At 41.2% G+C, this 16,933-nt stretch overlaps 1 protein-coding gene across 1 annotated transcript; it reads right to left on the reverse strand.

The window, feature by feature from the left end:
* Positions 1-4,819: 4,819 nt before the first annotated feature.
* KRT222 (keratin 222) lies at positions 4,820-13,360 on the reverse strand (the record flags this gene model as incomplete). Its single annotated transcript, XM_080924416.1, has 6 exons — positions 4,820-5,048; positions 5,783-5,918; positions 6,112-6,188; positions 8,077-8,297; positions 10,087-10,215; positions 13,265-13,360. The coding sequence occupies 6 exons, from the start codon at positions 13,358-13,360 to the stop codon at positions 4,820-4,822; spliced, it is 888 nt and encodes a 295-aa protein (XP_080780542.1).
* Between the last annotated feature and the right edge of the window lie 3,573 nt (positions 13,361-16,933).

Raw genomic sequence — 16,933 nt, forward strand, 5'->3', positions numbered from 1 at the left:
GAAAATGAATTTTCAGGCATCTGGACTGGACAATGTCATGGTTACCAATGATTTCTAAGGGCTAGACTTAGGTGTTCAGTGAGTGTGTTCAGCCTCCTTTTTTTTTTTTTTTTTTTTACAAATTACAAGTATTTTGGCCGGCCATACGAAGTAGAGAACACTTAGCTAATGTGGGGGGGGGGGTGTCACATCACGGTGGAAGAAAAATGAGCAGACCATCTGTGGTTAATCTAAGGACAATGTTAGCAACTAGAGAAACTGGCTGAATGCTGGGATTACCTGTTGGCCCTGATCCTGGTTGTGACAACAGGAAGTCAGGTATCTTTAGAAATCTGCAGAGCCAGGGATAAGTGATGTCCATTTCTTCCATCGTCCAATATTTTCATACTCATGAGGTGAAGTTAATGAAATGAAAGAGCATATTGAAAGGAAAGACTAAAGAAGAGTTTTTTTTTTCTTTCTGATGAATGCATAGCATAAGGGAATGTATCTGAAAATGGTGTTTAACACAAAAGGCGTAGAGGAGACGAATGTAGGATCCACACAGTTACATCAGGGATCCAGTGTCTTCTGTCTGCCCAGTAATTTCCCTGCCTCAGTAACTGTGGGATTATGGAATGGTAGAAACGGGTACAGTGCTCTGGGGCATGTGTGCACACACATGCGTGCTACAAGGTACCATCCCCAGCCAGGCAGTTCTCTGAAACTCAACGGTGTTGGCATGCTGTGGTGGGACAGGGCTGGTGCAGAGGTGGTTTAAAAAAAGAGCGGATGGAGTTGTAAGTGGACAGCACTATGGGTGTTCTTTCTTGTTCTTTTCACTTGTGTGGTGCTGGGGACTGAATCCAGGGTCCTGAACATGCTAAGCATATGAGTTACACCCTCAGTCCTCTGGTGTGTCTTTTATTCCAAGGGAACCTTAATAGGTTTTCTGACCCAAAATCAGACCTGTTTCCCAACCCTTGCTTCCTCTTGATGGCCTGTTTTTCATTGGTTTGGTTTTTTTCCCCCCTTCTAGCTTATATGTTATCTGTAGATACCTCTTTTATTTCTTCTTTTTGGCCTCCTGTTGGAGTGAAAGCTTCTTTGTAATGGGGACATTCGATATGTTTTTTAAAATTATTTTTTGAAATTAAAATATAATTATATTATTCTCCTCTTCCTCTTTCTTCCAGCCCCTCCCATATTCCTTTCCCTACTTCCTATCAAATTCACGGCCTCGTTTTCTTTGTTTTATATGTATATAATATAAAATATAACACACACGTGTGTATGTGTATATCGCATAGCATAACTATGTGATATATGAATACAATCTGTTCAGTTCATTTAATATGGTTTCAGAGCTGAACATTCAGTACTGAACAATCAATTAAGGGGTTCATCCTTGGAGAAGACTTTCTCCTGCTCTCAGAATTCCCTGGCTGCCTGTGGTTCTCCGTCTAGGGGTGAGGATATTTGATATCCTGAACGGTGGTTGATATACTTAGGTACTTATTATTACCCGTAAAATTAATGGATGTTTATCTCAGTATCCTCATCTGGTCCTTAAGATTTCAAAAATGTATAAAGGGGACTGTTAAAATGGCTGAACTGATAAAGGTACTTGCTTTATAGCTTGACATCTGAGTTTGATCCTCAGGACTCCTATGGTAGAAGGACAGAACCAATTCCTGCAAGTTCCTCTGACAGCCACATGATCCTTGGTCCACGTGAACATATACATACAAAATAAGTAAATAATAACAAGCCATATACATACAGTAGATAAATCATATTTCTAAAATAAATTATTTTAAACTTTAGTATAAAAATTGTTTCTCTTTCTTTAGACATTACTTGTACTTCAAAGACCATCATCTCTCATACAGAACAGTCCACATTGGTAATTTTCCAAGAAGGAGTCATTTTTTTTCAATAATTGAATTTAAAATAGCTATTGTACTTTGAGCTATTGCTTAATCATTGTCAGCTATAATTTTCCTCACGCATCCATTGCTCCCAGAGACAGTTTTCATTTAAGTTGAATTGTACATTTGAGTAGTGCCTTGCTAGACATGTCCATATGCATAGTACTTCCAGCAACTGTGAGGCAGGGAAGGCAGGAACTAGAAGCATGCATGGCCTCCACGTTGTCGTCAGAGATGGCTGTGAAGCCTAGGAGACATAGCACGGCCTCTCCTGGCTCATTACTGGCAGAGCCAGAGCCACAGTCCTCCAACTGTCGTAATTGGAATTCATCCTTATTTTTGTATTTTGTTCTGAGCTCATACATTTGAAATATTTCCAGGAGATGAAGGAGTATTCATTTCTATTCCTCTCTAAGAGAGAATAGTGATTTGCAGACTTTCTGTGAAGATCACAAAAATTCTGCTGACTGTAGGGCAGTCAGTCCTGCAGCACTTGGCAAATAATGTTGTCTCCTATTATATTTTCCCCAGAATTATAGGCTTTTATAGTTATGGTTATGGTGTGTGTGTGTCTGTGTGTGTCTGTGTGTCTGTGTGGTCTGTGTGCAGAATCTTACTACGTAGTTCAGGATGGCCTGGAACTCAAAATCTCTCCTCTGCTCTCCAAATGCTAGAATTGCAGTTTTCTTCCTTCCAAAGGTGAGCTAGCTTTGTTTGGCTCAACTGTGCACAGACACCTTTGAAGTACGAGAGCTCAGATACAAGGAAGCCTTAGAGTTCGTGTTTAATGTTTTTATTATTATTATTATTATTATTATTATTATTATTATGGTCGTATCATTTACTTTGGTAAATCCATATTCTGATTTTAAAATGCCACAAAGCAAACAAAACGTATTTACAAATTCAAGCACTGCATGTTACACACATGAGAGCTGTACAGTAGAGTTTCTCTAGCAAGCTGTTAATTCACAATGCCTGGCACTAACACTGCAGTAGGTTTCACTCAATGTATCACTTTATTATAACTGTTGTGTGCAGTAACCAGCACAACAGCTTTTATGATTGCAGTCAAAGCTTTTAACAAAGTTGCAGCATTTAATGATGAATAAAACTCCCCCCCCTTTTTTTTTTCCTGAGGTCCAAACCCAGTACCTCCTGTGTGCTAGGTGAAGCTCTGCCACCCTGCCATACCCCTAGCCCTAAAGAAACATTTTATGCATAGAGTGCAATTATAGGTCAGATGCTTATTCAAGAATAAGCACTGAATATACTGTTGTAACCTTGACGAACAACAGCATTCCTTTTTACTAAGAGCCAGGCTGAAAGCAACCTGGAGTACTGAAAAAGGCGAACATTAAACCCCTGGGTTATATTTCAGTTAATTAACGAAAGTTCCTGGTGGCTAAAGCATATTTACTAGTCAACATATGTGTGCATATATACACACATGTAGAGAGAGAGGGAGGAGGAGAGTGTGTTTTGAAGGCCCCACTCAAATGCTAGTATAACTGTAGCCCTTAGATGATACTTCAGCAGCAAACAAACAACAGTGGGGAATGGTTTGTATTCCCTTTTTGTTATTTAGGGGAAAAAAAAGCCTATAAATGTTTTAATGTGTAAAACAGGTATTTATTATTTAAGGTCTCAAAGTAAATGTACCTGCATTAAACAAATTTAGATTTGTTTAAAAACATTGCAACAGGGCTAGGAAGATGGCTCAGAAGTTAAGAGCACTGACTGCTCTTCCAGAGGTCCTGAGTTCAATTCTTAGCAACCACATGGTGGCTCACAACCATCTCTAACAGGATCTGGTGCCCTCTTCTGGTGTGTCTGAAAACACATACAGTAAATAAATAATTTACAAAACAAAAATGGGGAAAAAAAAACCCTTCGCAACAAATTTTCACTTATTCACAAATATATGTTACTTCTTTAGTACAGTTTGAACAATTTAAAAGAAAGTTCTGCAGACACTCTTAGCTCAGAGAGCAATACTCTGCTGTTAGTTCAGCGATGACTGCAAGAACTATTTCTCCGAGTTCATAGAATCTCTCCTCACAAGTAGCAAATGCTACTCACGCTTCATTTTACAGCTGGAAGAACAGATGTGAGCAGTTGGGTAATTGTTCTAGTAACTGGAGTCACCACCTTTTCAGTGTGCTTTACAAGGTTTGTACAGCTGGAGTGTGTGTGTGTGTGTGTGTGTGTGTGTGTGTGTCTATGTATGTATACAACCTTTATCTTTCAACAAACTGACTCTCCTTATACTGATTTCTTAAAAGCCTTAAGATACAGAGGAACCCAATTTTATTAGTCATCAAAACAGCCTCGGGGTGTGTTCATTACTCCACTCAGAATTGCTCATGGGTGGAACACTTCATAATTCCCAGGGTTCTAATGATTGTCTCAAAAGGAAAAGGCCTAAGTGAATGTCGAGTCCCCTCCTTAAACATTCGTTCCTAACTGCAGCCTTTTTAGAAGTAGAACGATCTAGGTTCGGCTGGTCCACAGAGAGTAACTCACTGTAGCTCTTTAGTTTTCAAACAAGCAATTCTATTTTCCTTAGGATGTTCTGCCTTTGGGGAAAATTACAGACTTACTGAAGCCACCTTAACACTTAAAGTCTCTGATAAAACTTGCCAGAATAAAGACTATTTAGATGACAAATAAAAAGATACCACACTGGATTTCAGATTTATTTTTAAGCAACCCCTCTCCAAAAAAAAAAAAAGCTCATCTTTGGAGTCCTAGCCAAGTCTCTCCTACTTATGTGTTTTTTGAAGAGAGCCACAGCCCACAGCATCTTAACATTATCCATACATATAAAATAACTTACATTTGGGATTGGGGGTCTGTATGGCCTACTTAGGTTCATCCTACTGTTCTTGATAAGCATGATCTCTGGATTAGTTGGTTGCTGGTGGGGGTTTGATGGAAGGAATACTACAGGATCTTCTCATGATAAGCCTGACTTCGATATCTGGCATGTTATCTTGTCCACCGTCTAAACAGCCCTCATCGGTGGCTGCTAAATGGAGATCAAACCGGAGAGAAACAGACTTTTTCCTCAGTCGGGGGTTATCTTTAAAGAATGAACCTTCCCATTCTTTTATAACTTCGTCCACTTTCTCTGTCCTGAAATGACAAAATAAACCTTTTCTTAATAGAAGAAATAGACACAAGGTATAGTTCATATCCATGAAAAAGAAATGTGTGTAATCTATAGGTTGTAGGATTTTTAACAATTTAGATTATTTTATTTTATGTATGTTTCTTGTCTGCATGTATGTATGTGGACCACTTGCATGCCTGGTGCCCACAGATGTTCAAAGAAGGCCTCAGCTTCCCTGAACCTGGAATAGCCAATGGTTGAGAAGCAGCAAATGCTCTTTACCCCTGAGCAATCTCTCTACCCTCAGGCTGTGGAATTCTAATTGACATATACATGGTTTTATGGTTTAACAACCATAAGAATATGATTTTCAATATAGAATTATGTGGAATTTCTACACTTTTAAAATTGTTTTTTTTTTAAAGAAAGTGTCTCTTGATATAGTCCTGCCTGTTCTAAAACTCACTATGTAGACCATGCAGGCCTCGAACTCACAGAGATCCTCCTGCCTCTGCCTCCCAAGTGCTGGGATTCTATACCATTCTTAAGTTTTAAGTTTAGTTTTAGAAAAGAAAAAAAAAAGTGGATTCTTTACACACTGTTCTTTGTGTTGCTATGTGTGTCTATTCATGTTTGGCTGAAAAATCACAGTGTATTGGAGGTGTTTGAAATATTTAAAAGAGACGGCTAAGACTGCTCAGTTGAAGTGACTTTTCTCACACTTAGTCCCATTCCGTAGTCAAGCAGTTGTACTTACTGAATGGTGCCGTGGGCCTCTGCTCGCTCCTTCACCACGTCTCCATTCACTACTGCCTGTTGGGTCACTGTCTCCATGTTTTCATTTTCATACTTATGTGAGACTTTTGTTGAAAAAGATATTTCATTTATAATGGCTGTGAAAATGTTATATGAAGTTCCGATGTTGAAACAGAAAAGGAAAGGAAAGTACATTTCAGTATGGGGGCGGGGTCACAACACTAAAGAGCTGAGCATATTCCTCTTTTTGGTGCTTTGGAGATAATTTCTGTATCATCTCCACGAGAAAAACATCTATTTTCAAATTAGGTTATTGTGTCAGAAACTCACCTGAGGGGAGAAGAAAGCCAACTTTACTCTTGGTGGGCTTTTCTTCTTTTTTCTCTCCTTGGATACAACCATAATATCTGAAATGGAAAGAGTCATAGAAACAACACTGCAGGTAGCAAAAAAAAAAGAAAGAAAGAAAGAAAGAAAGAAAGAAAGAAAAAGAAAGAAAGAAAGAAAAAAAAAAAAAGAAAAAAGAAAAAAAGAAAAAAGAAAAAAAAAAAACCAAACAAACCAACAAAAGGAAACAGACAAGAGAATGGGTAAGTTGTTACGGTCACACAATGGGAACACTGTTCAGCATTCACAGTGATGAGCCAGGCCATGCAGCATCCCAGTGAGTTTCCCAGGCTCAAGGAAGTGTGGAGGGAATAGGGGATCGTTTTCTAAGAGTTAAAATAATACACAGACCAATTTTCTACAGTGTTTACAGATGTATCTGTGTTACCAAAGGAGCTGGATAGTATAAGTAACAAATTCTGAGCCAGCCTGACCGTGGGGGCTGTAGGGAGAAGGGGATGGGACAGGATTAGATGCCCAGAAAATAAAACAACTTCAGAAACATGTTACTTCTTAGATTGGAGAAATTAAGAGAAGTATGTTAATAGGTCAACTGTCATAGGGTTATAACACATAATATTTAATAACATTGCTCATTAAATTTTCTGGGTTTTGTATAATAATATTGCTTACTTGTATTTTTCTGTATTTATATTTTAAGCATAATAATACCAATATAGAAAATTATAAAATATTAAAAACCAATTTGTCAATATCTTGAATGCTGAGAAGTTAACATCTACCATCATTTAATAATATATTACATACACATCATACATAAAATTGTGTATTCTTTTACACAGCACAACGTGCTAGACAGTGCTTGTAGCACAACGTTAACTCATTAAATCCTCACAGCGATATTGTGATGTAGACAGTATCATTCCTATTTTGTTGAGAAAACAGAAGCACAGTGAGGTTAAGTAACCTGTCCAGGGTCCTTCAGCTATTGAGTGGTATATTTTGAATTCAGTTTACAATTTTTAAAGATTTAACATATACAAGGCTAACCCTATTCCATCTGGTGCTGCAGAGGAGTCAGGATTCTGAAACGAGCAAGAACAAAGATTTATTTTTATGGGAATATAAAAACTTGGGGATAATGTCCTTGTTTAAGGGTCTAAAAACCTTACTTATAAACGTTGTAAAATATAATGTTGAATAAATTAGAATTCCCGTTGCCATCTTTTTCTCTCAGGATTATTCGAAGCCTTAAAACAGTGACTGGAGTGAGTACGGCTTTCCATGCTTGTGTAATAGAATCAAATTATTTTTACTTTCACCTTTTGTGAGACGGTCTCTTGTAACCCAGGCTAGCCTCCAACATGCTATGGAACTGAGGATGACCTTGAACTCCTGGCCTTCCTACCTTAACCTCCCAAGGGCTGGGATTCCAGGCATGCACACCTAGATTACGTGAAGCTGGGGAACAAAATCAGCGCAAACTCGGGGTTTCATGCATGTTGGCCAATCCCTGTTCTGGCTGAACCCCATCTTCCAATTATGGTGTTATTATTTGAGTGTTTACTGGGGTGGGAGTGGGACCTTGGGTAGGATTGTGGCGATAAAGTGCGAGTCTTCAAACTTCCTTGGGGTGATCTATAAAAAGCAAAGACTAGTCCTAAAAGGGAGAAACAGTGGAGGAAAGTGGGAAGACTGAGAAAAGGCATTTTAGTGAGCAAGAAGTGTAATAGCCAACTCTGGTTATTAACGTGTCCGTTTTAGCAGCAGACACAGTTTTTCATGCACTCCGGAAGATGCGATAAGCCTGCGTCATTACAGGAGCTCAGTGAACAGGCGGCGGCGGCAGTGGTGGTGGGCTTTATTTTGGATTTGATTTCTCTGATGGCATCACCAGTGCATCTGACTCCAAGTCACCCGTGGCATTAGTGATGAGGATTTAGGTACCTGATCTCTTCCTGTTCTAGCAGGCGGCGGTACGTGGCTATTTCCTGCTCCAGCCTCATCTTCGTGTTGAGAAGCATCTCATGCTCTTGAAGCTGCCTCTCGATGCCACGCCTCACTTCCTGCAGCTCCTTCTCTAGGCTGCCAATCACCGACTCCAGATCTTGCAGCTGCATCTGGTAATGCTGCTCACTGGCCTGCAGGGAGTTTTCAAGGCCCCTTTCCTGTTGACAGACATCCTCAGCAGTGAACCAGAAACAGGACAAGAGCTTTTGAAGACTCATCTGCAATGTTTTCACCTGTTCTGGTCTACTTACTTACTACCTATTTATTTATTTGGTTTTATGGCATAAGCAATCAAAGCGTGGGTCTTGAACAAGATAGCTGCTGAGTCACACCTGTAGCCCCACCTTTTTTGTTTGCTTGTTTTAATTTAAAGGTTATAACTGTGCTTCAGTTATTCAAGGGGACCTTTTCTTTTTGATATTTAGATTTTTTTCTTTTACATTTCCTTATTTGTGTATGAATATGCCACATCTGGAAATCAGATGACGGCTTTCAGAATTGATTCTCTCATCAATTCTCTCAATCAACCCATGTGGGTTTGGGATATCAAACTCAGGGCATCAGGCTTTGTGGCAAGCACCTTTTTCTGCTGAGCCATCTTCTGGCCTCTTTTTCGATGTTTGAGACAAGGTCTAATGATGTAGTCTGGCCCTGAACTTGGAATTATGACTGTGTGTAACCAGGTCTTGTTCATTCTGTAGTTTAAGATGACTTTGGACTAAGGTCAATCCTTCCTCCTTAGCATCTCAAAATTCTAGACTATAGATGTGAACCCCCACATTTGATTTCTATCTTTTTTCTTTTTTTAAGATTTATTTATTTTGTGTATGTGAGTATACTGTAGCTGTCTTCAGACACACCAGCAGAGGCATCAGATCCTATTACAGATGGTTGTGAGACACCGTGTGGTTGCTGGGATTTGAACTCAGGACCTCTGGAAGAGCAGTCAGTGCTCTTAACCACTGAGCCATCTCTCTCCAGCCCTTACCCCCTTTTAAGGGAATAATATGTAGTGGGTGAGTATGATGATGCTTATCTGTAATGACAACTAATCAGGAAACAGAGGTAGGAGGGTCACCAGTTCAAGACTTGATAGGGGAACTTTGTGAGATGATGTCTCAACAACATCAAGGCTTAGGTGCTAAGAATGTGGCTTCGTAGTAGAGCATGTGTTTAGCAGGCACAAGGCCCTAGGTTTAGTCTTTAGTACTGGAAAAAATTTAAAACATATATAACTAGATCGCTTTCTGTATTGCAAAATAACCTTGTAATTATTCTTTTGGCAAGAAAAAAAGAAGTCCTTTACCCTGGGATCAACTTACTGTTATTCTGAATTATTTGATTAAAAAAATTATTGGAAACATAATGAATGTCAAAGGTGAAACCGGCTGCTAGGGGCCGACGACTTGGCTCTCTGGATAAAGGTATTGCCACTAAGACTAACAGTCTGAGTTCAAGGCCCTTCCCACATGGGGGAAGCAGAGAACTGGTTCACGAAAGTCCTCTTCTGACTTCGACACGTGCACACACTAAACAAACAAACGAAAGAACAAATGAGCAAGCAAACGTACTTTCAAGAATGTTAGAAAAGTGCTTAGCTATTTTTCCATTAGAATCTCAATGTCGTGAATGTAAGTAGCTAGTGCTTAGGAGACCGTAAACAATAACAATGCACAATTCATTTTCTCATATCAACAGTCAGGGAGGCCCAGACCCACAAGCAAGTACAAGTTTAAACTGAACCTCGAGTGAGCTGATCACAGCCGTTGTGTGGGAAAGAGTGAGGATCCGGGACAGCGTCCAGTGGCCTCCACTGTAAAGTTTGATGTCTCTGCTGCACACACGGCAGGTGCTCTGTCAGCAAAGTATCTTCCCAAGCCCGCTCCTCTCTCTAAAGCACAGAGGTTCTGGGGTGCAAGGAGCCAGGTGCCTTGGGACCGTCCTTACCACAGCGTGGAGGGACTCGATCTCCACTTGCAGGTGGTGGCACTGCCGACGGGCCTCCTTGAGTTCAGCCTGAGCTGCCTTCAGAGCTTCTCCGTCCTTGTCCATTTTTTTGGTTATGTCTTCCTCTAGCTGTAAGAAAGCCAACAATAGCAACATCGAACAACAAAACAACCCCCCCCAAAAAAAAACACACACACACAGAAAACCCCAACCAACCAAAACAACAACAACAAAAACAAAAACAAAAACAAAAACAAAAACAAAACAAAGGGCACTCTTGAAAGGGAGGGGTTCCAAAGCAATCATAGAACAATTATATAGGAATCAAATAACCTTTTTTTAATTTCTATTAGATTACAAATGTGTATTCTGGGCTGGAGAGATGGCTCAGCGGTGAAGAGCACTGACTGCTCTTCCAGAGGTCCTGAGTTCAATTCCCAGCAGCCCCATGGTGGCTCACAAGTGTGTGTTCTGGTGCTTCATTACTAATCAATCAAATGCTCGAGCCAGTCAACTGTGCTTTCAGCCCCAATCTTCTCTGCTATAAAATGATCTCAAAAGTTCCTTCCAACTATGTCAGCCTAGGAAATACAGAAAAAAAAAAAAAAAAAAAAAACAAAAAACCAAACAAACCCACATCTATTTTAACAGAAAGTTTTTAAGACAAATTTGTGACCTCCGATTCTTTCACTTTTTTGAATGTGTTACTAAGAAAGATCGTTTGAAATTTAGTGATTGATGTTTTGTAAGCTGCTTCATAGAAATAGATGCACAGCCGTATATCCTAAAGGGGTCAATTCTGCATGTATGGACTAGGAGCAGGCGTGGATAAAAACATGTATTGCTATACTAGTTAACCGGTAACTTAAATTGTCCTAGGCATCAATGTTCTTAAATGAAGTTCTGCGCTACAGAAACCTTTTTTCTTCTTTCAAAATGATGTTTTTAGGAGGGATCTTCAGATTGGATATTTGGGATAATAAAAACAATTCTCTCTCTCTCTCTCTCTCTCTCTCTCTCTCTGTGTGTGTGTGTGTGTGTGTGTGTCCACACAGGTCTGTTTGTGTGTATGTATAGCTTCTTCTATCAGCTCCTTCTTAGTGTTAACTTTAAAGTCAAGTAACCAACACGTATGGGAGCAACTCCAAAACAGAAGATAAAGACTTTTGGGAACCAGATAAGGCTTACGAGGACCACTGGTCCTTTGAATTCCCATTGGGGAACTGGCAGATAAACTGTGCATTAGATTCCCAAGATGGTCCCTAGATTCCCTAGTGAGCCACACCTCTCCAAGTTCATGTCCTATGACTCAACTTCTTCAGGTTGAATCAGGCTGTCCTGAATCTCGCTGTGACCGGTTGGCTATGGAAGAGGCAATGCTGTGCAGATTCTAGGCTAAGCCATAAGAAGCCTGTCCGTTTCCACGTAATGCTTTCGGGAGCCCCAGGTCATAATTTTAGAAACCTGGATACGTGGTTAGAGAGGTCATATAGGGAGGGTAGGTGGAGAGGGACCTGTGGCCACATGGGGAAGGCAGGCAACAGCTTCACAGGTCTCAATCTAACCTTCTGGCCATGTCTTGCCAAGGTCCCAGACACATTAGCAAGTCACTCTGATTATACCAGTCAGTAGGGCACCAACCAGCTTCTCACCCTCCTCCCCAGAGCCCACCCCGCCCCTCCGGGCTTCCTCATCCCACAGAATTACAAGACAGAATACACTGGTTTAAATTTTATCTTGTTGAGTTTTGGCGCAGTAGTTGCTAGCCAAAGCAACTGTATGTTTCCTTTATTTACTTGCAAGGTTCTAGGGCTTGAACCCAGGGACAGTGCAGTATGTTTTGGTAATAAAATAAACTGACTTTGTGAGTTTATTTGGGAAAACCCATTTCTCTCAAGAACTTTTATGTTATAAACGTTTTTTGTTTTTTGTTTTTTTTTAATTCAAAGTCAGTTTAGTATTGGGACTTGTAAACTCAACTTAGATTTCTACTTTGTAAAATATTTATTTGATTTACAATTGTCAAAAGTTGTGCTCTTTTAAATATTTTTTCTCTATTATGTGGAAGAACAAACTTCTGCATCTACACCAACAGCCCTGGGGCCTTGTTTAATCTACGGAACTAGAACTTATTATTCTTTTTGAAAACTGAGAATATTACCCACAGGAAAATTTTATAACGATATTGCAATGAGTTGTTAACGAAACAAAGTCCTGTGATTTTGTTTTTTTAAAACTACCTTTTTTTGTTTTTGGCCCTGTTCTTAAGCAAAACCTTTGCTGTGTCTAGGTACTGGGAATACAATTTGAATTTGGGTATAAGAGCTAAGCTAATAAGAAAAAAAATCTTAAATTTCTGAAACTTTGTTTCCCAAATATTTGCTTTTAAATTTATTTAGGTCTGAGACCTTAATTATTAAAGGCAAGTATCACTTTAAAACTGAGGATATGGAATTTGAATTGAGCCTTGGTCTAAGTTGGCTCTGTTTCATTTATTTATTTTAAAAATCTTGTAAGCTGTGTGTTGGAAGTAAACAGCTCTCATAACCCCAAAGCAAAAATGGGGACTTTTAAGTGTGGAGTCACCCCGTACTCAGCTGGGGGATTTTGATTGTCAGAATTTGTAACCTTGGTTCTGAAAGCCGTGTTCGCATGCTCAGAAGACTCTATTTATAACGATCAGTAGAAAACCGAATGCTTGGAAAAGATCATAGAAACCTAGAAATATTTCTTTTCTTTCATCTCCTCCCAGACTGCAAGGCAAGCAATCTTGATTATCAAGCTTACAGACGTTGCATCTAGAATTAACTTCATAATATCTTTGAAGAGTTGTTTGGAATGCTTCCTGGGGGGGGGGATCTAAAAAGGTCAGAGAGCACCATTTTATTGCTTTTTGACTCCATGTTTTAGTAATGATGGTCACCTTATGGTCTCTATAAAATCCAATGCATCAATCAATCAATTAATCAATATTTACTAAATGGTCATTCAACAGCACAGCCAAAGGGTTTTCTCCCTGCCTGTCACCCCAGACCCAGTACAGAAACACCTACATTGCCTCCCCAGTAGATGCTGCGTGGAAAAGGATATACTGTACCTCAGAGAGGCCGGGACAGGAATCGGGTAGACATGAACTGTCTCCTTATCCTGAAGGTGCCTGGCTGAATGAAATCATTACCTGGATCCGTGTTGACAGCACCGTCTCTATCTGATTTCTGGTGAGGAGCTGTTCATAGTTTGCCCTGATCTCATTGAGAAGCTGGGACAGCTCCATTCTTTTCCCATCCTCCACCTTGGCTAACTGGACCTCAGCGACGGGATGAGTCGCTGCGGCAGAGCCTGCCCTGCCTGCGTCGCAGGAGCACACAGCCCTGCGGAGCCTTAAAGATGCAGAGATCCATTTCCCCCACCAGAAGCCGGGTAAACTCTTGGCTTGCTAATTAATTATGCAAATATGAGAAGCTGTTCCCGCCCATTGTTGTTGGTAAAGCAGAAATCTCCATGTCTCCAGGAAGAGAAGAAAATGTCACCCACAGGGTCACTACAGGGTTTCCTATGCAAGAGAATGCTTTGCCTGTGGGGGCGGGGCGTTCAGTTATTTTGTGGTAGGAAATGGGTTCAAGACGTTAAGAAAATTGTAGTTAGCCAGTCACAGTGGACGGGCATGTTCTCTTAGCACTCTGGCAGAAATATTTTGAGTTCAAGGCCAGTCCGGATTTCATGGTGAGACCCTGGACGGGGAACAAAACAAAACAAAACAACATCCAAGTGAACCACTGTCCAAACCCCAAATAAAACAAAATTTTATTTAGCTTTCCCATCATATTGAATAGGAATTAAACTGGGGAGGGTGGGGGTGGAGTGGTGGCTCAGTGGTTAGAACACTGCCTGCTCTTCCAGAGGTCCTGAGTCCAATTCCCAGCAACCACATGGTGACTCACAATCATCTGTAGTGGGATCTGGTGCCCTCTTCTGGTGTGTATTTTTATTTAAAAATAAAAAAAAATAATTTTTTTTAACGGAATTAAACTGGACTCTAAATATGATAGTATTTAAAAAAATAAATGTTTTTATTTTTAACAAAATGCTAAAGAAGAGGGAATGTGGAAGAAAACAAAGGGTTGAAGGAATACAGGCGACAGGAAGGAGGCAGGGGGTCAGTTCAGAGAAGGTAAGGTCGTGGGAGGTGGCGAACAGCCAAGGTGGAGGGGACACGTATAAACAGGTCAATGTCCTATGGATGGAAATGCTGAAACTTTTTTCCCCCAGTGACTTTGTATGCTAAATTTGAGAAAAGTAATTAAAAAAAAAAAAAAAACAAAAAAACAAAACAAAAAAAAAAAAAACCCACCCAAATGCTACGGAAAGTCACCTGAATGTCATGTACATGTCAAGCATTCTGACAGCTACTCTCGGATGAGGTTGATAATTTTCATTAGCCATATTTTTCAAAGGGCAGTGGACCACCAGCCCAAGAGTAGAGTTTGAGGAATGGAGGTGAGTTCCCGAAGTCACTCTGATAACAGATGAAGCAAGGCTGGAGACAGGCACGGGGCAGGGTGGGAGTTATGAGTTCATTCCTGTGCTTAGATGACGTCCCAGGTTTTGGCACCAATGTTAGAAAAAGGATGAAGAGAGTGGGGGGGGGGGTATGGCCCATGGAAGTGCGTCGAGGCCTGGGGGTAAGGGGGATGCCTCTGGGGGACCCATGTTGGGAATCCCTTCCCTGAGGGACCAGCTACACGACAGTATAGTACAGAATAGAGTTTATTCAGGTCATGAGAGAGTTAAGAGGGTGTCAGAGGCAGAGAGAAGAGAGGAATGGAGGAGCAGAGGCCGGCCATGAGCACGTGGAGGGAGAGGGGGGAAGGGAAGGGGAAGAGGAGGGGTGGGGGGAGAGCAAGGTTGCAAGAGGCCAAGAAAGCCAAGAGCAAGAGAGAGAGGAGGAGGCAAGCAGCTCCTTTTATAGTGTCAGGTCACAGGGGTGGAGCATACCTGGCTACTGCCAGGTAATTGAGGGGTGGGGTTTGCAGAACCCCAACAATTCCACCAGTGTTGTGAAATTGAGCCCTACTGTGCCTGCACCGGGGCATCCACCGAGGGAGACTTTCGTTACTAGCACATACTGACTGTTGTGCTTCCTTCTCCATTCTCCTCTCACCTGGATTCCCAGTCAAGATGGCAACCTTGCTAGGTGCACCGGAAATATTTTTTAAAAGATTAATTTATTTATTTTATAGATTTATTTATTATGTATACAGCATTCCACCTGCATGTTTGACTGCAGGCCAGGAGAGGGGCACCAGATCTCATTATAGATGATTGTGAGCCACCATGTGGTTGCTGGGAATTGAACTCAGGACCTATGGGAGAGCAGTCAGTGCTCTTAACCTCTGAGCCATCTGAAATATTTTTGAGAATGGACCTGTTGTTTACAAAGTAAATGAATCAGATCTTTGTTCTAGAACCTAGAGGGCGTTTGATATGCTTTTTAAAAGTGTGTGTGTGTGTGTGTGTGTGTGTGTGTGTGTGTGTGTGTGTGGTTTGACATGGGCATAGGTGTGGAGGTCAGAGAATAACTTTCTGGAATCATTTCTCTTCTTCCATGATGCAGCTCCAGGGATCGAACTCAGGTTATCAGGCTTGTTGGACAGTTTCTTTATTGGCTGACCTGTCTCACGAGCCCACTTATTGCTTTTAAATTTCTGCATCCACTCCTGAATTTAAGTTGAGTTTAATTTGGGGGCTGGAGAGGTGATTTAGTGGTTAAAACCACTTGTTGCTTAATTATGAGGACCAGAGTTCGAGTCCCAGTCTCCATTTTGTGTGGCTCACTAACACGGATAACTACAGCTCCAAAGGATCAGTGCCCTCATCTGATCCCCTCAGGTATCCAAATACACACATGTTCGTACACTCACACAGACACACACGCAGACATGTATGCGCAAGTGTAAACCAAAAACTTAACCCCATATATTGAAAGTGTAATAATATAAAATATTTACTCTTCTTTTCTTTTGATAATGTCTATAAAATCTGAGGAGTGTTATATATATCTCATCTCAGTTCGAACAAGTCACCTTTAAAGTATTCAGTAGAGGTCGGGGGTGGGGGTTGGGGGGATGGTCCAGCAGTAACATGCCTACTGAATGAATCTGTGTTTGGATGTTCAGTTCTTGCACAACAAATGAGTGTAGTGTCTTGGTCTTCAGGTGGGACCCCTAACAAGTGAACGGGGGCTGTTTTAGTTTCTGCTCCCTGCCATTGGACCCCCCACCCCACCCCTGCTCCCCCCCTTTCCCGTTTGGACTTGCTCAGACCTTCTGGAACTGGATACCCCAGGGTGAGGTGGTATGACGCCGCCCATGCCGTCACTGTGACCGAGCCTTGGACAGAGGCCTGGGGGATTGAAAACATGGGTTTGAGACAGGGTCCTATGTAGCCCAGGCTGGAATTGCATTTTCTATTTAGCCTAGATGCCCCTGGTGCTAGGTTTCTATTATCATACTCAATTTGTGTGGCCCTGAGAATCATACAAGGTAAGTCCCCTACCCACTGAGATACACCTCCAAGTCGAGCCTCTTGCTTTAGCATTTAGACACTCTCTCCCACGCATCATTCCACATGTGAGAGCTTGAAGGTTGGTGGCAAGGAGATAGCAGGTAGGTTGTTTGTTGGCGTCTTCTGTCCATGCCCCATGTACCCCCATAACCTATTTGGCTCTTGTTCTTTTCCTGGGGTACAATCTAGGAACCAGGGCACAGTTTTCCTACATGATTATGTCCCCAAACACCCCTGGAGTTTGGTTGGCTTGCAGTTTCTCTGGTGCAGGGGCAGGATCTGC

Source organism: Micromys minutus (genome assembly GCF_963924665.1).
Source record: "Micromys minutus genome assembly, chromosome: 10".
Taxonomy (NCBI): domain Eukaryota; kingdom Metazoa; phylum Chordata; class Mammalia; order Rodentia; family Muridae; genus Micromys; species Micromys minutus.